This window comes from Dama dama, chromosome 18 (genome assembly GCF_033118175.1).
Source record: "Dama dama isolate Ldn47 chromosome 18, ASM3311817v1, whole genome shotgun sequence".
Taxonomy (NCBI): Eukaryota; Metazoa; Chordata; class Mammalia; order Artiodactyla; family Cervidae; genus Dama; species Dama dama.
The window spans coordinates 30,190,615-30,215,225 of NC_083698.1; the positions used below are offsets into that span (position 1 = coordinate 30,190,615).

General features: G+C 40.9%; 1 protein-coding gene and 1 non-coding gene across 4 annotated transcripts in view; both read right to left on the reverse strand.

Moving 5' to 3' along the window:
• The window catches only part of IGF2BP3 (insulin like growth factor 2 mRNA binding protein 3), a 143,400-nt gene that overhangs the window by 21,850 nt on the left and 96,939 nt on the right, over nt 1–24,611 (reverse strand). For all 3 annotated transcript variants that reach the window (XM_061165075.1, XM_061165074.1, XM_061165076.1), the window contains 4 exons: nt 16,302–16,353; nt 16,145–16,208; nt 4,015–4,293; nt 303–437 (listed from right to left, as the gene is read on the reverse strand). In XM_061165075.1, coding sequence (XP_061021058.1) covers nt 303–437; nt 4,015–4,293; nt 16,145–16,208; nt 16,302–16,353 — 530 coding nt within the window. The remainder of the gene's footprint in view (nt 1–302; nt 438–4,014; nt 4,294–16,144; nt 16,209–16,301; nt 16,354–24,611) is intronic.
• On the reverse strand, nt 21,866–22,056 carry LOC133073233 (U2 spliceosomal RNA). The gene has a single exon (XR_009696936.1). It is a non-coding gene; the product is annotated as a U2 spliceosomal RNA (small nuclear RNA).

Below are 24,611 nucleotides of genomic sequence, written 5' to 3' on the forward strand. Positions count from 1 at the left end.
TGGGTAAATCCCAGGGATGCTTCTTGGACCTTAGGTGAGCTTCCTGTGACCCCAACTGCCTTCTTTTTACAGCTGGACTTTTCCCATCAACACCACTCGCAACATTGCCAAACATGAACGAAAATGAAGCGTTTAAAAGACTTATGCTCCATAACCACCAAAACAACACTGCTGACCCTCTGTCGCTCTTCGGGACAGCATTTCCCTTTGTCTGCTGGCAATTCCCAAAATTATGTCAAAGCATCCCAAAAACAGGACCGCATAAATATCAACCTCCCCACTGGTTAATCCTCTTTACTCACAATTTTATATCTTGAGCTTCTTTATGCATAATCTCCAGAATAGACTTACAAGCTGCAGAGGTGCCCTCGGGGGTAGAGAGGATAGTAATGGACTTCTCGGCGGCACCTGCATTCTCCTTCCGATGGACATCAATTCTTTGGGTGGGCACAAGGGGAAAGGGAAACGAGCTGTAAGCATGTATTCACAACAGTCTGTCATCACCACCTATACAGTCACTGCACTTCTGGGCAAAGAGTGGGTGACGCACTTTCCTCAAAAGCAAGTCTTGATAAGCCGTCACCATGGATGAGACCAATGTTAAGTCCAAGAATATTTCCCTCTCTCTGCTCATGCAGGGGGCATCTCTTTATTCTGGCCAAGCTGCACATGCTTAATTTTCCTTTTCAGGGCTACAGGTCAGTCATCTCACATCCAGGAGTCTGGGTTCAAGCAAAAGGCTTTCTTCCACTCAAAGAACAAGGGAGCCTGGAACACAAGCCAAGAGGACTGGTGCTGAAATCCCACAAGTCGGGGGCTCCTGACTCCACTCACACAGTGTGACCACCATCCGTCACAGGTGGGGATTTCACTCCTCGGTTTCCTCTTGCCGGGGTCTTTCTACATTTTGCCTTCCTGATCAAGGAAAAGTCCACAATAAACAGTGATAGGAGTGGACCCCAAAGAGATGGCAGCGGTTCTATATAAAAAAAGAGCAAATGGCCACTAAACACGCAGTGATATTCAATCTCACTGGTCCTTGAAACAAGGTGGTGTTCTCTTCCAGACCTGCACAGATGCGATTCAGTACTGGCAAGAGGATGGGTGTCTGGGACACGCACACCTCTGGCATGGTGCGGAGTACAGAACAATCTGCTGAACTGCTTATTATCTTTTGACCCAAGAATTCTACTTCCTGTAATATCTCCTACAGATGAAGTCTCATACGTGGGCTAAGAGTGGTGTTTCTCACCCTCCGGCAGCATTGGCACTTTGGATCAGACTAGTTCTTTGGTGTGGAAGCCAATCTGTGCATTGCAGGATAGTGAACAACATCTCTGGCCTCTACCCAGTAGATACCAGTAGCACCCCCGCCCCCACCTAAGCATGACAACCGAAACTGTCTCCAAACACTGACAAATGTCTGCTGGGGGAAAACATCACCATGGGTTGAAACCACTGGTGCAAGCATGTTCACCACTGCACTATTTGTAATAGAAAGAAAATTGGTATTTCCAAGATATTTCCAATAAGGAAGAAACGGTTAAAGAACATATCCGTATCACACAGTTGTTCATAAATGTGGTAAAATTACAGGTGCCAACAAAGCAAAAGGTCCTCGATCTTATGTGAAAAAAAACACACTACATACCATGATATAAATTCTCTTTTAAAGCTACATGTGTTAGTAGATATGAGGAACAAGTCTTATAAAGACATATTCCCAGCTCAACAGTGGTCACCTTGGGGGTTAGATGGAGGTTAACTCTTTTATTTTAATGTACATACTTGTACATTTTGAACTAAATACAAAAACAAGTCTTCTGTTTAAAAAGTACAAGAAAGAAAATCAACTATTCAAAAAAGTGTGTTCAGGGAAAATTATTTTAAGTTCCTTTGGCCACTCAAACTCTAGATGGAAAGGCTATATAACTCGTTGTCATGAGAATGACCACTACATCTTGCTAATAAAATCAGGGTTTGGATTTCATTTTCCTAAATGCCTAACTGAAAACTGAAGATTTATCTCAGAATTAAAACCTATAGCTAAAAATAAGGGCAATGCAGAAGTGAAACAAATAAGGAATATCTAGAAATGACCAATAAAAAGAGTATCTTGTAACAGATCTGATCTCAGGAACCATCTCTCCAGTCACTGGTTTTAGTTTCCAGTCACTGTAAGTATTGCATCTCTTCTAGTCGGTGATGTGCTCATCTCCCTCCTGGTTTATTTCCACCTGCTCACTGTGCTAAGGATTACCAAACTCTGATCCTCTGAGAGTAAGGAATGTTGCTTTACAGATTAGGGCAGCCCTGTGAGGCTATTACAGAAGCAGAAGATCTGATAATGACGAGTTTCAATGGCAAGAGTTAATTAAATCTGTTGGCAGAGCTGCAAGTGAATCATGGAATACAACTATCGCTTCCCTTCCCTCTCCATCCTCCATCTTCCTGCTTAAATAAAACAAACAGTTTCATTAAATCACAGAATCTCTTTCCTCTGACAGGGAAATGAGCAGCTTTAATTTAAAAGGAGCAACTTTCATCTGCCATGTGATGAGGAAGGGAAACGACTGAATAATTAGTTTCTGCAGGTAACAGGGAATCAATGCAAGAGAGACGCTCTTGAAATAGAGAATTAAAGAGAAGCTCTTGTATTAAAATGAGGCAAATCTGAGATGAAAACTGATTGGGCCATGGTTGTCTTCCCTACCCTCTAACATTACGAAGTCAAGGCCACCGACTTTGCACAAAGGTAACCAGCACTCAGCATCTCTCCCACTCCCAAGTGTGGGAAGGCAGGGCCAGGCGCCACTCTTCAGGGGGAGTGGGTGGTGACCACCACTAGACACAGTTCGTTTTGCTTCTACATCAGAAATGGGCCAGCCACCTGAAGGCTGGCATGGGGCCTGTGATGAACGTGGATAACCTCTTAAGCCTGCTGGAACAAACACAGCACCATAGTTGTACTTTCCGAAAAAGGCTCTGCTTAACTCCTTGGACCACACAAAATAATTTTTCTCACTAAATTTAAAAAGCAAAATGATCCACAATCATCTCTGTAGCTGACCCAAGGCCGTCTCCCTACCCTTTTGTGTAGAATGACTTGAGCGGTGTGTACACACTGCCTCTTCTCCCTTACATCCACAGTTCTTCAGGAAATATGGTGGCAACTGTCCCAGGGATGTGCCTGATAGCAATTTACAGAACTAAGGGCAAGGACAGAGTTCACCATCAAGTTTTTTTGGGTTATATTCTTCACAAACAGCATAACAGGATGGTTACTAAAGCAAAACCACAAATATACAATCATTGGAGCTCCAAAACTGAGACAGTGCCTTAGATGTACTTTAACAGAATTAAACATAATTCATATGCAGTTATTTCACTCATTTGACAAAAATGAGAGCCATCAACAGATCCAGTGTTGGGACTACAGTGGTAAATAAAAACAAACAGCTCCTGCTTTCTACTCCTAAAAAGCCTGAGTATTTGATGGAGAATCTTCTAATTCCCAAAATCTGCAAATTAAAACTATCAAACAACATCCTAAAGAAAGAACCATTCTAACTACATGGCTTAAACACAGGATAACTACAGATCATAAACTGAATTATTCTTCATTGAAGTAAAGCAAGACTAAAAAACTCTTCTGTGTTGGACCCAGAAAATTACTTCTAAAAGCACAGAAGGCAGTATCAGTGGAGGTCGAAGAGGAGATGGGGGAGCAGAGAAACACCTAGAAGTTGCCCTTTTGTTGGTCAGGGCCTCCCCCATCAGGAGTAACATTTATTTTCCATTCATGTGTGAAAATCTAAAGTTCTCTTTGAGATTAAGGTTTAGCCCCAGGTTTTTAGAAAATGAACACTAAAGATATCACATCACAAGGTTTTCCCAGATTCCCAAGTAGCATACAAGAAGGGATCATAACCATGTTCAGGAGGACATGAAGTAGCAAACAACAGACTCTCTTATGAAGATTCAAACACCCACCGCGCCCCAAGAAATACTCACTTAGACTGGGTCTGTTTGGTGATATTCCGAATGGTGGCGCCTTCTTTTCCTATAATGGCTCCAACGAACTGGGTGGGAACCAGCAGGCGCAGAGGCAAGTCGCACGGCTTTGGCTTGGACACTGACCCTGGAGACCCCTGCCTCGAGGAGCCCCGCTGCCCAAAGCCACGTCGGCCACGAGGCTGCTGCGAGGGGCTCTGCTGGGCTGTCTCATCAGGGATGTAGGCCACTCTCAGCGTGAAGTTCTCCAGCTGGAACCCGTTCAGCTTGTCTAAAGCTCTGCAAGTGAACAGGGAGCAGGGGTGGGAAGAGGAACCAGGCTGGGTAACAGCAATACCACCTCTTCCACTCAGGATTCCTGGCTCTAAAGCTCCTGAATAAAGCCACTGAGCAAACAGCAAATCCAGAACACACCTAACACTCCCCGCCCACATTCCCTCTGAAGGACACATGGGGAAAACAGACAGGTTTCCAAGGGAACATATTAGCCATTTACCAGTAAAGTAAAACAAAACAAAACAAAAACCATTTTGTCAAACTCTAACTAGGGAATTCCCTGGCAGTCCAGTGGTTAGGACTTGGTGCTCTCACTGCTAAAGTCTGGGTTCAATCCGTGGGCAGGGAAGTAAGATCCCAGAAGATACACAGTATGGCCAGAAAAAAACCCAAACAAACAAAAAACAACACTCTTGACTAAGCTATTCACCATGAAGTCAATAACAGTTTATGAGGACCCACACAGAACAAGAGGAGGGGGCTCTCCTTCTCCTGGCTAGTCTTTCCAAATCAGAATAGAAAAGATGTTACAATACACACCTCTCTTGCTTTAACGTCTTAAAAACAAATATTTAAAACACTTTCAGAATCAAAGGACAAAAATCTCTGAGCCACTCACTAGAGGAAGTAGAATTTAATAGTCATGTTACTTACCACTATAAAATCACTCAATACCTATTACGAGCCTGTTCTTAAGGGAAAAAAGCAATCCATGACCTTGTGGAATTTATGATCTGATTTGAGGCAGGGCGACAGGGGTGGTGGTGAAAAGAAAACAACAAAAGCTGTCTTCTCCCTATCTATCCATCCATCCATGCACCCATTCATCTATTTCAAGAGGAGCTTTACTTTTTCTGGTTTTTTTTTTTTTTTTTCATTTTAGAGCCTTGTTATGGAAAAGTACAAAAATTAAAAGACACTTGTTGCTCCCTGGAAGAAAAGCTATGACCAACCTAGATAGCATATTAAAAAGCAGAGACATTACTTTGCCACTAAAGGTGCATCCAGTCAAAACTATGGTTTTTCCAGTAGTCATGTATGGATGTGAGAGTTAGACTATAAAGAAGGCTGAGTGCCAAAGAATTGATGCTTTTGAATTGTGGTGTTGGAGAAGACTCTTGAGAGTTCTTTGGACAGCACAGAGATCAAACCAATCAATCCTAAAGGAAATCAATGCTGAATATTCATTGGAAGGACTGATGCTAAAGCTGAAACTCCAATACTTTGGCTACCTGATGCAAAGAACTGACTCACTGGAAAAGACCCTGATGCTGGGAAAGATTGAGGGCAGGAGAAGAAGGGGATGAAAGAGGATGAGATGGTCGGATGGCATCACTGACTCAATGGACATGAGTTTGAGCAGGCTCCAGGTGTTGGTGATGGACAGGGAAGCCTGGCGTGCTGTAGTCCATGGGGTCACAAAGAGTTGGACACAACTGAGCAAGTGAACTGAACTATGTAAAAGTACCCAATCTTAAGCAAACATCTCAATGAATTTTCACACAGTGAGCATGCATCTCCAAATTCAGAGCTAGGACACCCAGTGTCCCAGAAGCCCCACCAGGACCTCCTTCCAGTGACTGCCCCTCCCCTCGGCTCCTCATGCCATAGACAGATTCTGCCTGTTTACACGTCTATGTAGATACCCATGTCTGGCATCTTTAACTTATCATTTATAAGATAAATGTGTAAGATTCCTAAGTTTATAAGATAAATTGGTGTGTTCTAGCTTACCTACATATTTTAAATGTGAAGAACTCAATAAAAGTTGACAGAAGATACTGCCATATAGACATCACCATAATAATACATACTCCCAGTGCACAACAAAATTAAAAAAAAAAAAAAAAAAAGGCCTCACACTTTCTCCAGGGTTACTCAGAATCTTTGCTCAGATGGTATTCCAGTGGGCCCTGAGTTCGACCCAGGCAAGGAGAGAAGAACAGGCATAAAATGCTCTCTGTCTAGTTGCTCAGACTGATCATTTGTGGTTCACATACTGCTTTCTTTATCTGGAGAACTTTCCTTTTCAACTTTAAGAGATAGGCCCAGCACCAAAAAGGGTAACAAAACCATGAAACTGCATGGCAGATGCAGAAAACCAGACAATGTCCTCAGGACTCAGAATTCTGCCCTTTTCGCATGTCAGTGGCCATGGATGTTCCATCACTGTCCTACAGTTCCATGCATACGAATTAACTCTTTAAAAGATCCCAGTCATACAGACTAACAAAGTATCAAGAAATTTCTGTCACCATGACCTCCAAGACCCTTCCCAGAGTAACTGTTAACTGTGACAACTTCTGCAAACGGACCAGTTCTTTCCATATGCTCACAAAGGTATGTAAGTGTTCAGTACCTCCTTAAAAAAGTAGTAACTGAGATCATGATATAGTCTTGTGATTTGTTGTTTTTCCAAATACAATATATCTTGGGATATTTCCATGTGAGTTCTGTATCAGACGACATTCTTTTCCCATGTATGTGTGTGTGTATGTAACTGAATCGCTTTGCTGTAGACCAATTAACAAGACATTGTAAATCAACTATACTTCAATTTTTTTTTAAAAAAGTAGCTAAAGACGGCATTCTTTTCATAAGCTTTATAGGTGATAGCAGACACACAGAAAAACTTGTTTTACCAATACCCCTATATAAGAACCTTCAGTTAACACATTTTTCCTGCCTTCTTCCCTCTCCTTTTTCCTAATGAATACATGGATTAAGGGCCCTAAAGTATTTTGGCTATTTCTAAAGGAAGACAACAGCTAGAAATTTTATTAACATCGATGATGTACATTTACTACAGGAAGTTCGGAATTACAGATGTTTCAACAAATTAGATAAAGCTTTTCAAAGCCCAAGAGGAACCTATCCCTGAAGGTTACATGAGGAGGAGCCCAATGGAATGAAGGGCTCAACTCCACCTGGGACGTAAAAGGCGACAGTTCACGTATGTTAATCCTTCCCCACTCTAAAACTGAGCACTTCAGAAGACAGTAAGTGACTGTGCAATTAAGTCAGTAACGTTACTTTAAAAAAAGAAGTTGGGGGCGGGGGAGCCCTTCCCTGGTGGCTCAGAAAGTAAAGAATCAGCCTGCAATGCAGGAGATGTGGGTCCCATCCCTGGGTCAGGAAGATCCCCTGGAGAAGGAAATGGCAAGCCACTCCAGTATTCTTGCCTGGGAAATACCATGGACACAGGAGCTTGGCAGGCTATAGCCCATGTTACTAAAAAGTTAATTAGCTTCTTTCCTGATTAAGAGACATATACAGACAGACAGACGTCCTTCTCCATGGAAATAAATAGAGATAAACATATAGGTCACCAGATGCTTCTGTGTAGCCAAATACAGTCAAGTGTGTCTGGAGAAACAACTCTCAACTTGGAATAAACTATAACTTACCAACTTCACTGTACTGCTTAAAGATTTCTTTGAGGGGAAAAGAAAAGACGCTCTTCATCGGGAGCCCAGGTGGCACAGTGCTCCATGACCCAAAGACTCCAAACTCAGGTTGTTCCCGTCAGAGAGCAGAGCGCGTGCCCTGTGTACGCCGCACTCCTGAGCCCTCACCGCAGGGCACTCCACTCCTGGACACAGCTGACGGTGCGGGAGTGAGTAAGCTGCCAGCATGACTATCTCATGACTGAAGACTGTGTACTTATGAGTTTACAGCCTCTCTATTAACCTCTCTACGCCACGTTATCTAGTGGGCTGCTGATTTCAGGGAAAAACATTCTAGTATCTTCACCAACCTTACTGTACATGCAAGATGCATGATCAAAAGCTGTCATCTAATTATTCAAAACATATGCATTCAGTTCAGCAGAACTCAAGGATGTTTATCCCACATGTGTATTACTCAGAATGCTGTTTCCCATCATCACTTGATTGCTCTGCTGTGAATTTGAGTCAATCAGAAGACAGTGAGTAGTATTTTTTGTTTTGCTGCACTGGGTTCGAAGCTGTGCCTCTTGCATTGGAAGTGCAGAGTCCCAACCATTGGACCACCAGGAAATTCACACCCATGAGCAGTTTTACTGGCTAGCAGCACTTAATCGCATTGCTAAGTTTATTGGCGTAGACCACAGGGTAGCAGTGAAAGGGCCTTGCAAGAAAGAATAAGTAGTTTATCTCGAGGATTAAAGAGTAAGAAGAACTGAGTCTCAGAGAAGTTGAATGTATCCAATGGTACACACATACAGAGCTGAGTAGTGAAAGAGAGACCAGAATTCTAAGCCAACTTGAATAGTAAGTAGCCAAGGAGCCTCGGAAAGGTCGTTTTGTGATTTGGCATTAGCAACCTCACCAGAAAAGCTATAAACGACCAGATTTATGGTCTTTCAACTCTATAAATTCCACGTCTAAAATCTTTTCCTTATTCCTAGATCCCACTGCTGGGTATCATGTAGGTCCTAACAAAATGAGGCTTAGCCATCATCCCATTTTATCCTTGTACCAAGGGTAAGAAGTTGAAACATAAAATTCAATAATTACCAAAAGCCTGATAATACCACTGCAGGGAGGCATCTTAAGGAAACAATGAAAGACTTCATTACCAAACTAGTTCTAATGGCAAAAAACTGCAAACAACCTAGATGCCCACCAGAGGACTAGCTACATAGACTGTGGTAGGGATGACATACCAGAGAGAGATTACTAATAGTATAAATACAGCTAATGGAAAGACAACCTGCACAATTCTACAGAATGATCTTTGGCATTTTAAATGTTGTAATGATGACCTATATGGGGAAAATCTAAAGACTGGATATATGTATATGCATAACTGATTCCCTGGTGGCTACCTGGCTTGTAGCTACCAGGCAGCTAGTAGCTGCTGCCGCTGCTAAGTCGCTTCAGTCGTGTCCAACTCTGTGTGACCCCATAGACGGCAGCCCACCAGGCTCTGCCGTCCCTGGGATTCTCCAGGCAAGAACACTGGAGTGGGTTGCCTTTTCCTTCTCCAATGCATGAAAGTGAAAAGTGAAAGTGAAGTCACTCAGTCGTGTCTGACTCCTCGCGACCCCATGGACTGCAACCCACCAGGCTCCTCCGTCCGTGGGATTTTCCAGGCAAGAGGACTGGAGTGGGGTGCCACTGCCTTCTCTGAGCCAGTAGCTACCAGCTGCTCACTCAGCTGGTAAACAACCTGCCTGCGATGCAGGAGACCCCGGCTGGATCCCTGGCTTGGGAAGATTCCCTGGAGAAGGGAACAGCTACCCATCCAGTATTTTGGCCTGGAGAAGTCCATGGACTGGAGAGTCCATGCAGATGCAGAGTCAGACATAACTGAGAGACTCTCACTCACTCACTCATAACTGATTAACTTTGCTGTATAGCCAGCAACTAACACAACATCATAAATAAACTATACTCCAACAAAAATCAATTGTAAATAATAAATAGTAAGTTGTAATGCATGAGACAACGTCTATCAAACTTGATGTCAAATTTCACAGTGGTTATGTCTGCATGGCAAAAAAGGCAAGAAATTTTTTTGTCTTACTACTTGATCTATTATTCCTTTTTCTAGAATAAATTTTCCGTTTACATAATTTTCAAAGTTTAAGAGTCAACATCCTAAAAAAAAAAAAAAAAAAAAAAAGAGTCAACATCCTCCCCTTAGCCATCGGCCAAATTATTTCTAACACCTCTGTGTGTACCTTATACAAATCTTCAGGCTGATATGAAAAGATCTGCAATAATAGCTGCAATATATAAACTATATTTCTATTCCCCAGCAAGAAAACACACCATAAAAAGAATCCATGGACAACAAAGGTCTTACCGTATAACACAGGGAACTATATTCAATGTCCTGGGATAAACCATAATGGAAAATACAAAAAAGAATATGTGTGTGTGTGTGTATGTATGTATGTATACACACACACATATATATGCGTGCTAAGTCACTTCAGTCATGTCCAACTCTTTGCAACCCCAAGGACTGTAGCCCACCAGGTTCCTCTGTCCATATGATTTCCCAGGCAAGAATACTGGAGTGGGTTGCCATTCCCTTCTCCAGGGGATCTTCCAGGCCCAGGGATCAAACCCGCATCCCCTGCAGCTCCTGCATAGTAGGCAGATTCTTTATCACTGAGCCACTGCAGATAACTCAGTGCATTACATATAATACACACATACATATGTATGCATAACTGAATCACTTTGCTGTACAGATGAAATTAACACAGCATTGTTAACAACTATAGTTCAATTTTTAAAAATAAAATGCCAAATTTATCTTTAGAAAAACCTTAGGATCATCGAAAAAGCAAGAGAGTTCCAGAAAAACATCTACTTTTGCATTATTGACTATGCCAAAGCCTTTGACTGTGTGGGCCACAACAAACTCTGGAAAATTCCTAAAAAGATGGAAATACCACCTGACCTGCCTCCTGAGAAATTTGTATGCAGGTCAGGAAGCAAGTTAGAACTGGACATGGAACAACAGACTGGTTCCAAAGAGGGAAAGGAGTACGTCAAGACCATATATTGTCACCCTGCTTATTTAACTTATATGCAGAGTACATCATGAGAAACGCTGGGCTAGAGGAAGCACAAGCTGGAATCAAGATTGCCAGGAGAAATATCAATAACCTCAGATATGCAGATGACACCACCCTTATGGCAGAAAGTAAAGAACTAAAGAGCCTCTTGATGAAAGTGAAAGAGGAGAGTGAAAAAGTTGGCTTAAAACTCAACATTCAGAAAACTAAGATCATGGCATCTGGTCCCATCACTTCATGGCAAATAGATGGGGAAAGAGTGACAGACTTTACTTTTTGGGTTCCAAAATCACTGAGATGGTGACTACAGCCATGAAGTTAAAAGACATTTACTCCTTGGAAGAAGTTATTACCAACCTAGACAGCTTATTAAAAAGAAGAGACATTACTTTTGTCAACAAAGGTCCATTTAGTCAAGGCTATGGTTTTCCCAATAGTCATGTATGGATGTGAGAGTTGGACTATAAAGAAAGCTGAGTGCAGAAGAATTGATGCTTTTGAACTGTGGTGTTGGAGAAGAGTCTTGAGAGACCCTTGGACTGCAAGGAGATCCAACCAGTCCATCCTAAAGGAGATCAGTCCTGAATATTCATTGGAAGGACTGATGCTGAAGCTGAAACTCCAATACTTTGGCCACCTGATGCAAAGAAATGGCTTATTTGAAAAGACCCTGATGCTGGGAAAGATTGATGGCAGGAGAAGAAGGGGACGACAGAGGATGAGATGGTTGGATAGCATCACTGACTCAATGGACATGAGTTTGAGTAAAGTCTGGGAGTTGGCGATGGACAGGGAGGCCTGGCATGCTGCAGTCCGCTGGGTCGCAAAGAGTTTGACACAGCTAAGCGACTGGATTGAACTGAACTAGATAACAAACAGCCCTAAATACAAAAGAAAAGAAAAGAAAAGAAAAGAAATAGGAACTCTAAAATAAAAAAAAGAACTAAATATGTAGAAATTCTGAAAGGTTACTTCTTTGTCACCCATGACAAATCTTTCAATGAATTAGTGTCTTTGTTATCTGAGCACCCCCAGAAGATGGAAGGAATAGGTTATCCATGAGATCCAAGGCTGTCTTGCTTCCAAGAACAAGAAACACTAAATACATATTCCTGATTTAAATACGTTTTCATTATTTTTACTCGTTTACTATTCTAAGAAATTAGTAATTTGAGGCTTGTGGTTAAAACAAATATATGTTATTTCCTAGTACTATTAGCACTGTTAACTTTTGATTTTTTTCTTATCCACAAGGTGGCAGGAATTTCCATGTTAAATTCTGTCTTAGAGACATAGCCTTACTGAGGAATCCTCTTAAAAGTGTCATTCATTATCAAAGAAAGAAAGAAAGAAAGAAAGGTGTCATTCATAGAGCTTTAAGTAAAAAGAGGCTTTTGAACTAGGTCTCTAACTCCTGAGGGTTATAATAACTCCAGTTATTATCTGAAATGAAGTATCCTGTACAATAACAGGGCATTCTCAAAAGCAGTGAAAAATGCTGGGTAAATGTTTAATAGCTATTGACTTTCTACCTTCGCATCTGACAGATAGGATTATATTAAGGAACATTAACTTGAGCAGAGTCACAGCTAGAAAAGTGTCACAGGGAGCCCATTCCCTGGAACCAGACTCTGGAAATGAACCCTCTTAGTCTCCACACTGTACTCACACCTCCACAAGCGCAGCCCAGTTACAGAGAGGCCTGTGTTAACACACGCTAAGGAAAAAGAAAAGAAGTCAACTGGGAATGTCAACTCAGCCCTTATCACCTAGAGAAGTAAGCTTTGGATGGCTGCCATGGGAAAGGCAGGAAGAAATCATGTCAGCTTAGCTGAGGCAGCAGACAGTCTTGGTGGAGCTCAGAACAGGCTCGCTGTGTTCAGCAGACAAGTCCTGAATGGACCCGCCTTCCCCCGTGCAAGCCACGTCTGGCTGCTCTGTCGGTGCCCAGAACCAAAGGGTTGAGCCAGAATTATTATTTACTGGGTGCCAGGCCATTTGATAAGACCACTGTCTATAAATATGGGCATATATGCACAGATATATTCGTTTCTTGTCAGCCCTCATTTTGTAGCTGAGAAAAATGAAGCTCAGAGAGGTTAAGGTTACAGTCAGAGCTGCCTGACTTCAGAGTCTATGCTTTCTCCACTTTATCAAATGCCTCTCAAATACAATTAATTCTGCTTTAAAAATGAAAGTGCACTTCCTATCTTTAAAAAAAAAACTTATTAGAAAACTGATAGCTTTCATAACACTGTCCACAAAACTGATTTGTCCATTCTGTTAACTTCCTGTGAATACTCACTTTTTGTCTAATTCTTTTTGATCTTTGAAATTTTTGAGGTGGAGAAAACCCAGGATTCTTAAAAGGAAAATTCAACTTGGACAAGAATTAAATCAAGTAATCCCTCTCCAAATATTCTTCCAGCACCAGAGGGCACACCCTTGAGGACAGAAACTTTGCCTTTATTCATCAGCAACCTTTGGTCAGTAGTTGACACTCAATAAATGTTAATGAACTGACTACCAGATAAAGGACATGATGACTTTCCCTCCTTGAAATGCCCCACTGATTTGTTTAGATGCTATAGTTACCTAAACCACAAACTCCTAACAGTCTTTTCTTCCCTCCATGTGATCCACAGGATCCTGACGATCTCTAACAATCATTACAAAGTACTTTTAGAATTACAGTGTCTCCACATTTGCTAGGCAAGTCTTCTGCCCTGACGAGCCGTCTACCCTGTGCCTGTACTCCTCATGCTTCGGGATTTTTTAAGGGGGGTAGGGGTGCTAAATGTCAACCTGTCCCCATTCAAGCTCACTTTAAATCTCTTCAAAGCTATGGAAAGCTATGTAGGTATCCTGCATTCTCCCATATGGCTAAATAACTAGTTACACTAAGCATTTCCCTCTTTACCAAGCTAGCCTCACGTAATAAATCATCAAGTGAGGCAATTGGGACTGGCCTCTGACAATCCTCAAATATCCTTGGGTTTATCACGTCCTCCCTCATTTTCCTTCTACCAGAGAGCTGGCTCTGTCAAGTCTTTAGCAGACCTCTTTGTAAAAACTGAATCATATAGATGAACAGAGCACCTGTGTTTCTCACTGCACACTTTTACCCTTACTCTACTTCAGGTATAAAGTGTGAAATTTTCCTGTTGTTCCTGTCATATCATGATTAACGAATAAACTTTGTGAGACATCAGTTTATTTTACAACTCAGACTACAATTCTATGTCTTCATATAAACTGTTGAGGCTTCCCAGGTGTCTCAGTGGTAAAGAATCTGCTTGCCAATGCAGGAGACTCCAGAGACACAGGTTGAATCCCTGAGTTGGGAAGATCCCCTGGAGGAGGAAATAGCTACCCATTCCAATATTCTTGCCTGAAAAATCCCATGGACAGAGGAGCCTGGTGTGCTACGATCCATGGGGTCGCAAAGAGTTGGACGTGACTAAGCATATAAGCGACTAAGCATATAAACTGTTAACATTTATGTTAAATAAATGAAAGATTCAAAGAGAAGGAAAATTTGAATATTTTAAAACCTATTAAGAGTCTCTACAGACATGGAGATCAGACTTGTGGTTGCTAAGGGTAGTGGGAGGGATGGACCAGGAATTTCGGGTTGGTAGATGCAAAACAAACTGTTGCATTTAGAATGGGTAAACAAGGTTCTCCTGTTTGGCACAGTGAACTATATTCAGTCTCCTTAGATAAATCATAATGGAAAAGAATATTGAATAAAGAATGTATATATGTATAAAACTGAGTCACTATGCTATAAAGCAGAGTTAGCACAACACTACTAATCAACTATACTTCAATTTAAAAAAATTTTTAAATATACATTAAGAGTCTCAAATTAAAGCATTAAAAGTGAATCTCGAGTCTGGCTTCTGAGAAAAATGTGAAATTAACATGATTAGATACTACTTTTTACTCACTTGACAGGCCAGGTTTGATAAAGCCCTGTGTTAGGGAAAATTAAGGAGAAATGGACACTCTCATAGTGCTGGGGGAAAATTTAAACTCATTCAAGATCTAGAAAGGATAACTCATCAACATTCAACAAAAAAGGCACACCCTTCTTGACTTAGCAAATTTACTTCTAAGAATTTAACCTATGACTGTACTTACAAACTTGCAAAATGACTGCAAAAGGGATTCACTACATCTTTGTTCACAACTGCAAGAGACCTAAAAATCTAATTTGATACTAAGACATTCCACATCTATACAACCAAATTCTATGCAACTATAAGAGACATGTTATATACGTACAAAACCTTCAAATGCTATGGTATCATCTGTGTAAAAAAGGAGGAAGAATACACAGATGTACTAGTCTTCTACATGGTTATCTCCAAGGAAGCAAAGTAAAGCAGCTGGGGAACAACACTGGAAGGAAGATTTGCAGTACACACATCCAGACTTTAAAAATTCTGAGCTATGTAAATATGACTGACTTTTAAAAACAAAAGTTCCCCTTGTGTTATGCACATTTCCATCTCTTTCCCCAGCCCCATCTTCCTTCTCATAGTCCCTCCACGGGCGAGCACTGCCTTTGGTGGCCCAGCTGTATTCCCACCCGTGCTGCTGGTTGTGCCCTTCCCCTCTGGGGCTCAGGGTCCGTCGGCATGGCCCTTGCTCCCCCACAGAGAGGACAGTGGCTCCGCCTGAACGTGAGCGCAACTGGGCACCCTGTGTGCCAACCGTCCACGTTTCTGTTCTGAGCAGACAGTCAAAAGCAGTATCTGCGGGAACCTCATTTCTTCTCTACAGTGGTCAGTTTGTTAGATTATTCCCAAGCCTACAGAATTATCTTTTCCTAGGGGAAATTTTTTGATCTGTGAAATTTTGCCTGTCTGTTGCATTGGAATATTTTTTTTCCACCAAATTACATTAGTCCCATGCCTACACACTTCTAAATGACATTTGGTAATTATCAGAAAAAGAAGTGAACAGGTAAATGTAACATTTAACACATGATCAACTCAACAGCTTTGGGTAAAACAGCAACAATGTATGTATCATACCAATAATAAGGGGAAGAAAGGTCTTTAACGTAATTTGGCAATGATACCCAGGTGCAGAACATTTTGCAAACAGGATATAATTCAGCATCATATTATAACTATTATTGGCATTAACATTATATTGAAAATGTAGTAAAACTTTAACCGATGTAGATTCTTATCAGACATTCAAACTTAGATTTGCAAAGTCAAACTTCACAAAATAAAGTTGTCTGCTACCCACTAGCCCAAAATAAAAGTACTATATTTAACCTTGTTATTACATAGAGATTAGAAGCTTCAAACTGCTTACTGTCTGGCTTGCTCCTTGTTGGAATAGGTTACATTGACGACGGCAGTTTCCGAGTCAGTGTTCACTACAGGAAGAAAAAAAGAAGAGGAAAAAGAAGTTAGTTTTCTTCCTACTTTCTTCCTTTTACAAATTTGAAAGCAATTGAGAAGACATGTACCTTGCTCACAGCTCTCCACCACTCCATACTGGACTAGTAAACTATCCAGCACCTATCAGGAGGGGGAGACAAAATTACAAGTTTTCAGTTTCCTGTGTTATTAGCAAGGGCAGGAGAAGGTTTTTAAGTAATTGTGATGGAAATGAGCCCCCTAAAATTAACTGGGATTTGGGACTACAGGAGTGCGAGAAGGGCCCCAGAGAGAGCATCTGGTGGGTTTTCACTCCTGCCTCTCCAGAGGTCCTTGACTTCAAGCTCATCTAACCAAGATGTACGGATGTGCGTTGACCATAAAGGAGGCTGAGCATTGAAAACTTGATGCTTTTGAATTCTGGTTGCTGGAGGAGACTCTTGAGAGTCCCTTGGACTGCAAGGAGATCCAACCAGTCAATCCTAATGGAAATCAACCCTGAATATTCATTGAAAGGACTGATGGTGAAGCTGAAGCTTCGATATTTTGGCTACCTGATGTGAAGAGCCAACTCTCTGGAAAAGACCTTGATGCTGGAAAAGATTGAAGGCAAAAGGAGAAGGGGATGACAGAGGATGAGATGGTTGGATAGCATCACCGAGTCAATGTACATGAGTCTGAGCAAACTCCAGGAGATAGTGAAGGATAAGGAAGCCTGGTGTGCTGAGGTTCACGGGGTTGCAAAGAGTTGGACACGACTTGACAACTGAACAACAACAAAAGGCACAGAAAGCCAGTGTTCAGAGCTACAGCCGCTGGTTCTGAGGCGGGAGGACAAAGACGCGTGTGTTTCTCATACACACACCACCAACACACAGTCACACTTTCTCCTTGCAGAGAAGGGCCCAAGTTAAGGTTTATTTTTTAAGATTTTCCTTTTTAAAGAACTTCCTTCTACAGCTTAAAGGATGTATCAGAACAGACTACTCTCAAGGCAGGCCAGCAAAATGAAGAAAGATATCCTGCCTGGAGTCTTCAACTAAAGACTAATCTAAATGGTTTATCAATTCCTGAACAGTAGAAAATATAAAAAGAAGTGCATCTATACTAAGAGTCTTCTAAGCCTAGAATGGGTTGGAAAAAAGTACAACAGGAAACTGTCTTTCCTGTGGCTGCATTATTACACATGCATGATAATGTAACAAAAGGCTGTTAAAACAGTAACTAAATTTTATCATACTATTAACTGTAGGCATACACCTCATCAGTATAAACCAAATTCAACTATCTTTTGTTCCTAAGAACTGTAACAAGTTTTTCTTAAAAAGTAAAACAAACTAAGCTTCTATTAGTTTATAGTAAAGCACTTACTCATCAATTTTATTGTAAAATTTGAAGGACAGCCCTTAAAAATGTTTTCTGGCCCCCCCAGGACACAGTAAACCATCAAGAAACACACTGAATAAGTTTCAATGGCAATTTCCTACTAAACTTTAAGCAATTTCTTCTAAAGGAGTGTTTATCTTACATGGTACATTTCAGGCTTTTGTCTGCTGTGCTGAGTGCAGACTGAAATCTACAGCAAGGTTTGTCTGGAGATGAACTTTTAATTGTTTTTCCATTTTAAATAAGGTTAACCCCTATTTGTGAATGGAACTATTAGTATTTTCATAGGTTAAGCTTTGACATGGTGAATTTCCTGTGGGTGAGATCTAGAAGCACAACGATCTTTGTCTCAAATTACAGCTACTGTTTAAATCATAAAGCTTCATTTTTTTTTTGTTTTGTTTTCAACTCAAAACACTTAACTGACTACCTAAAATTTCATTTGTCTGTCTTAGTCACTAGAAAGCATGCTCAGTGTGAATAGAAATTTTTTTTGTTTGTTGTACTATCCCCAGTACCTAAAAAAGACATTCAAATAGTTCATAAATGAAGTGACTAGTTCTCAGGAGGAAACACTAGTATAACTTAATAGGAACAATATTCTGTATAACAGTGTTTACCTGTTCTAGAGATAAGTTTGCTGTGCATGTAATGTAGGATGAGACATAATTTTTAATAAGGGCCAAAAAAACAGGAAATTATCCTTAATGCCATGAAATAGGTAATACACAACATGTAATTCCTTTAAAAAAAAAAAAAAAACTTTAAACATAAATCTACTTATATTTTTTAAACTAAAAAAAAAAAAAAATTTTTTTTTTACCAATAAATGGTTTTCTGTGTCACTTAACAGAATTCTTAAAAAACATTTAACTCACCCCAATTTAAATAATTAAAACAGCAGGAAAGACATCTGCCATTTAAAATTTAGCTTTTAAATGAAAGTCACTCTAATAGTAGAGCTTTAAGGCAACTTGGGTATCTTGAGGGGCAGGGGTACTGAGGCGGCTAGAGATGGTGGAGGAGGCATGTAGAAAATAGGGTGTAAGTGCTAATTTAGTATGATAGTTTAAATAAACATCATTAATTTTTCCTAAAGGCAATTTTTTCACTAAATACAGTAGCCACCACATAATTTAGCTTATACTACATTAACTTTTACTATTAAGAGAAATTACTAGGAAAGTTAAATACTCATGACTTACAAACAATGCTGACTAAACCTGCAACAATGCTCATGTAACTAATGTCTCCAAAAGGCCCATTGGCAAAGTGATATATTTTATATATACATTGATATGTATTTATATGTGAATACATATACACAGACATAAATAAATAATACAAGTAAATTCTTAACTAAAATTGATGAAATGTCCAAGTTTTTCACTGCATATATTATATAAAGTTTAGTATGTTCAAAACAAAATTGCTTATAAGAGTTACTCATCCTATTCCTAAGTAATGATAAATGCTATTGGTTGTCAACTATCCCATGTGTAAAATCTCTAGGAATTAGAAACTATAGCCCTTATATGTTAAATCATATGTAAAAAATTTTTTATTGTATGTAAACTTGACTCTAAAACCAGAAGAAAAAAAAACAAACAAACTATAACTCTAAAAGAGTCAAGCATCAATCTTGGTACATCAGTTCAGTTCAGTAGCGTCTGACTCTTTGCGACCCCATGAATTGCAGCACGCCAGGCCTCCCTGTCCATCACAAACTCCCGGAGTCTACTCAAACTCATGTCCATCAAGTCGGTGATGCAATCCAGCCACCTCATCCTCTGTCGTCCCCTTCTCCTGCCCCCAATCCCTCCCAGCATCAGGGTCTTTTCCAATGAGTCAACTCTTCGCATGAGGTGGCCAAAGTATTGGAGTTTCAGCTTCAGCATCAGTCCTTCCAATGAACACCCAGGACTTATCTCCTTTAGGATGGACTGGTTGGCTCTCCTTGCAGTCCAAGGGACTCTCAAGAGTCTTCTCCAACACCACAGTTCAAAAGCATCAATTTATTGGTGCTCAGCTTTCTTCACAGTCCAACTCTCACATCCATACATGACCGCTGGAAAAACCATAGCCTTGACCAGACGGATCTTTGTCGGCAAAGTAATGTCTCTGCTTTTTAATATGCTATCTAGGTTGGTCATAACTTTTCTTCCAAGGAGTAAGCGTCTTTTAATTTCATGGCTGCAATCACCATCTGCAGTGATTTTGGAGCCCCCCAAAATAAAGTCTGACACTGTTTCCACTGTCTCCCCATCTATTTCCCATGAAGTGATGGGACCAGATGCCATGATCTTAGTTTCTTGGTACATAGTTGAGAACAATTTAACAACACAACCTCAGTGGTTTTGACCTAGACATAAATGGATGCCAACTCAAAGCTTTATGGGGGTAATCACAACTGAGAGATGGGAGAAGTCTGTCTACTGTCGGTAACCTCGTCAGATACACAAATCCCAGAAGGGTTTCCAACCCCTAACTGACTTGAGCAATGCCATGGTAACCAGTTCTAAATCTGCTAGGTAGGCACCTGGACGTGCTTCAGGACTACTCCACTGTATCACGACACCACAACCCATGGAACTCTCACAGAGCAACCACCACTTGGACCTGGAGAGTTCTAACGTTTTGACTCATCCTGCGTTCACTAGGAGAAAAGACAAAGGCTCCTAGTATCTGTCACAGAAACCACCTGCCCCTAGGTTCTTGTCTCCTCTCCGCTCCTAGAACATCTTATATTTTCCACCTCTCCCTTCTAGCTCAGCCACTAAATGTTTTCTTTTAAACAGCCTTGTGTAGAAGTTAAAACAAAAACACCTACACTGCTCATTTCCAACATTTTCTTTAATCTCTTAATAAACCCCAATTCTTATTTCTAAATACATTTATTTTACTCAAACCCAAAAGGAAATATTTCTCTATGACTGGAGAGTTCAAATTCCAGTTGGAGGAGAAAGAAGGAATCGAAGCAAATTAAAGCCTCATAGGAAATGTCTTGGTCGAATTCCTCCTTTTTATACATTTAGGACTTAAAAATCCCAAATGTTCAACATTATTTTAAAATAGTCATCCAAATGTAGAAAACAGCAAGGAAAGAATAACAGGATAACTGCAAAGATCATTGCTTGCCATCAGAGAGCAGTAAGAATTAAACTTATAACAGAATGAAGTGGAAGCAATATAAGTGTGCATCAACTGATGAATGGATAAACAGATTGTGGAACAGCCACTCAATGAAATTTCATTCGGCCATAAAAAAGGAATGAAGAACTGACATATCTCTACAAACTGAATGAACCTTGGAAAACTTTGGCTTCTTTCACTTACAAGTTTTCCAAGGCTCATCCATGTTGTAGAGATATGTTGTAGAGATATGTCACGAAAGACCACATACTGCATGTGAAATATCCATTACGGAGAACTCCATGGAGACAAAAAGTAGTGGTTGCCTAGGGCAGGTGAGAGTGGGAGGGTGGAGGACAACAGCTAAAAGTTTCTTTCTGAGGGGATGGGAATGTTCTCAAATGGACCGCGGTGACAGCTGCACATACCCGTTAACATTAAAACTACTGAACTGTACACTTTCAATGGGTGAATTATATAGTATGTGAATTCTATCTCAATAAAGTTGTTAAGAATAACTAAGGTCAATATTACTAGATAATAGCCTTGTTTTTTTTTTAAACCTTGAAATATTATTGAAGGACAACGAACTGCACAAAATTTGATCAGTTTTGCCTTTGTGTATACGTTCATGAAACCATCATAATTAATAGTTTCTTCTTGCCCCTCTTCAATCTAGAACACCAAAATAAAGAACTGAAAATCTTCCTTTGAGCTTTACACATCAGATTTCCTCTGCCACAGAACTCCTCCTTCCACCCTCCATAAAACCATATTTCAGCTCACCCCTTATGGTTGCTGTTGTTTAGTTAATAAGTTGTGTCTGACTCTTTTGTGACCTCATCATGGACTGTAGCTTGCCAGGCTCCTCTGTCAAAGGAACTTTCCAGGCAAGAATACTGGAGCAGGTTGCCATTTTCTTCTCCAGGGGATCCTCCTGACCCAGGGGTCGAACCCAGGTCTCTTGTGCCTCCTGCATTGTTGGCAGGTGGATTCCTCACCACTGGGTCAACAGGGAAGCCCGACCCTCTATGGGCGTGGTGTAATCCATGATCTGCAGATAAATCTACTGTTGATGACTTATTCTTTTTTTTTTTCTTTTTCCTTTTTTTTTTTTTCTTTTTCTTTTTTTTTTGTTTGGTGCACCGTTCCTGGAAGTACTGCAATACCAGGTCGATGCGTGGAGTGGACAGAGCAAGCTCCTATTCCAACTCCCAGCTCCAAAAATCCATTTAATATATTGTCCTCGGATAGAGGATGTATCAGATATTAAACTGATTAGAACAGATACTACACTTGATCTTAGCCAAAAGGCCTAGAAGCGATGATGACTTATTCTTTATACCCACTGCTCAGGTCCCATCAATTCTGAATCATCTGAAGCAAGGGTCTGATTGAATCCTTTCTTCCAGCCCAGTAACTGCCCTCCTGCTAGAAGTTACTTCTCTTTGGTGTCTTCAAAATGCCAAGCTTCTACCTGTGCAGGAGGTAATCAATGATCTGGTACTGCCCACATCTCCCATCATCTTCAATATCCTTCCCTCACACACTTGCTGCAGCCATACCCTCAAGACTGTGAAAAGCATCCCCATTTCCATAGCACCTGAGCTGACCTAATCCTGGGGAAAAAAGCAATGTCATTTCATGATCTCTTCCCTGATCTTTATTCTCCCACCGGATTAGTGATTATTAACCATAGTGATGTGATTATTTGTCAGGAGTGTCACAAGTAACCTCTTCCTAAATGTTACACTGGCTCTCGTGCTCCAGATAATGGATAACACATGCATGGCCCTAGATTCCAAGTCCTCCTTACTGAACGTGTGCATTTCTGAAGATGATAGGATAGTGTTGGGGATACAGTCCAGGCACCCTCTTCAGTGGGAGCAAAGGAAACAAATTCCAGATTCACTAAAAAGTCCACAGTGATATAAAGAAGTATTTATCATGAATAGATATAAAAAGGGCTTCCCAGGTGGCACTAGTGGTAAAGAATCCGTCTGCCAAAGCAAGAGATAAAGAGAAGCAGGTTTGATCCCTGGGCTGGGAAGATCCCCTGGAGAAGGGCATGGCAACCCACTCCAGTATTCTTGCCTGGAGAATCCCCATGGACAGAGGAGCCTGGCGGGCTGCAGACCATAGCGTTGCAAAGAGTCGGATACAAATGAAGTGACTTCGCACGTGCACACACACATATTAAAAAAAAAAAGTACACGTGGAAAGTCACAAGCATTATAAAAGCCAGTAAAATTAAAACTAAAAGCAGAATATTCAATACTCTTGCCCCAGCACACTTTTTGTTCACACGCAGACACACACACACAAGAACCTCCCGAACCAAAATCAAACTCAATCTTTAAGGAGGGGTTACAAGAATGATGTCATTCTGCCTATTCTTCATTCCCACAGGAGCAGAAGAAAAGCCATCAGACATGAAAGGAACTTCCTACAAACACAGCTCAACAAACTTTACGGGAACAGGAACCAGTTGTTGCCAGCTATGGCTAAATCATCCCAGGAACTTTGTTCTCTTACATCTGTCTACAGACAACCAGCTACATAAATTAAAAAAAACAAAGAAAAATTCTATACTGCACGTACCAATTACATTTCTAGTAAATAATGGTACAAATTTCAAATACAAGATAATTTTTAAAAATATCTACCTTAATATATATTTCTCTTAAATGTTACCATTATAACTACTTGGATAACATTCAAACCATTCCTGTGAAATGGACTTTCAACTCAAAGGGATCAACATACACAGACAGACCAGATCACTGCCAACCTCACAAGCCATGTAGCACATCATCTTCATCACTGACAAAACCTAGAAGGAGCAAATTCCCTGGCAGTTCAGTGGTCAGGACTCCACACTCTCACTGCCAAGGGCCAGGGCTCAATCCCTGGTCAGGGAATCAAGATCCCATGGTGCAGTCAAACACAAAACCGACAAAAAGCACGGCTAGAGGTTTTAGAAAGGGGAAACCATGGAAACAGTGCCAGACTTTATTTTCTTGGGCTCCAAAACTGCTGTGGATGGTGACTGCAACCATGAAATGAAAAGATGCTTGCTCTTTAGAAGAAAAACTATGACAAACCTAGACAGCGTACTAAAAAGCAGAGACATCATTTTGCCAACAAAGTCTGCATAGTCAGAGCTATGGTTTTTCCAGTCATCATGTATGGATGTGAGAGATCGACAATAAAAAAGGCCAAGTACCAAAGAACTGATGCCTTTGAACTGTGATGCTGGACTCTTGAGAGTCCCTTGGACGGCTAGGGGATCAAAGCAGTCAATTCTGAAGGAAATCAACCCTAAATATTTGCTGGAAGCACTGACGCTTAAGCTGAAGTTCCAATACTTTGGCCATCTAATGCAAAGAGCTGACCCTGATTCTGGGAAAGAATGAGGGCAGGAGAAGAGGGCAACAGAGGATGAGATGGTTCTATGGCATGATCAACTCAATGAACAATGGACTGACTCAATGAACATGAGTTTGAGCAAACTCTGGGAGACAGTAAAGGATAGGGAAGCCTGGCGTGCTGCAATCCATGGGGTCACAAACAGATGGACACGACTGAGTGACTAAACTGAACGAACATCCAGAGGCAGCCTCCAGTGTAGCACACGGATCTCCCAGTCCTCACAACTTTCTAGCCATCTTCAACTGTCAAAAGATAGACTCTCTTACACGGGGAGGCGACTATAAATTTAGGATTCCATAAAATACGGGATTAGAGCGATTGAGAGAAAGAACAGTCCAAGTTACCCTCCACTCACACAGATCTCGAAGTCACAGAGAAAGATGATCACCTTCTTCAGGCGATGCTTGAAACCTGACACCTGGGTCCAAGCCCAATAGTGAGTCCCTTTC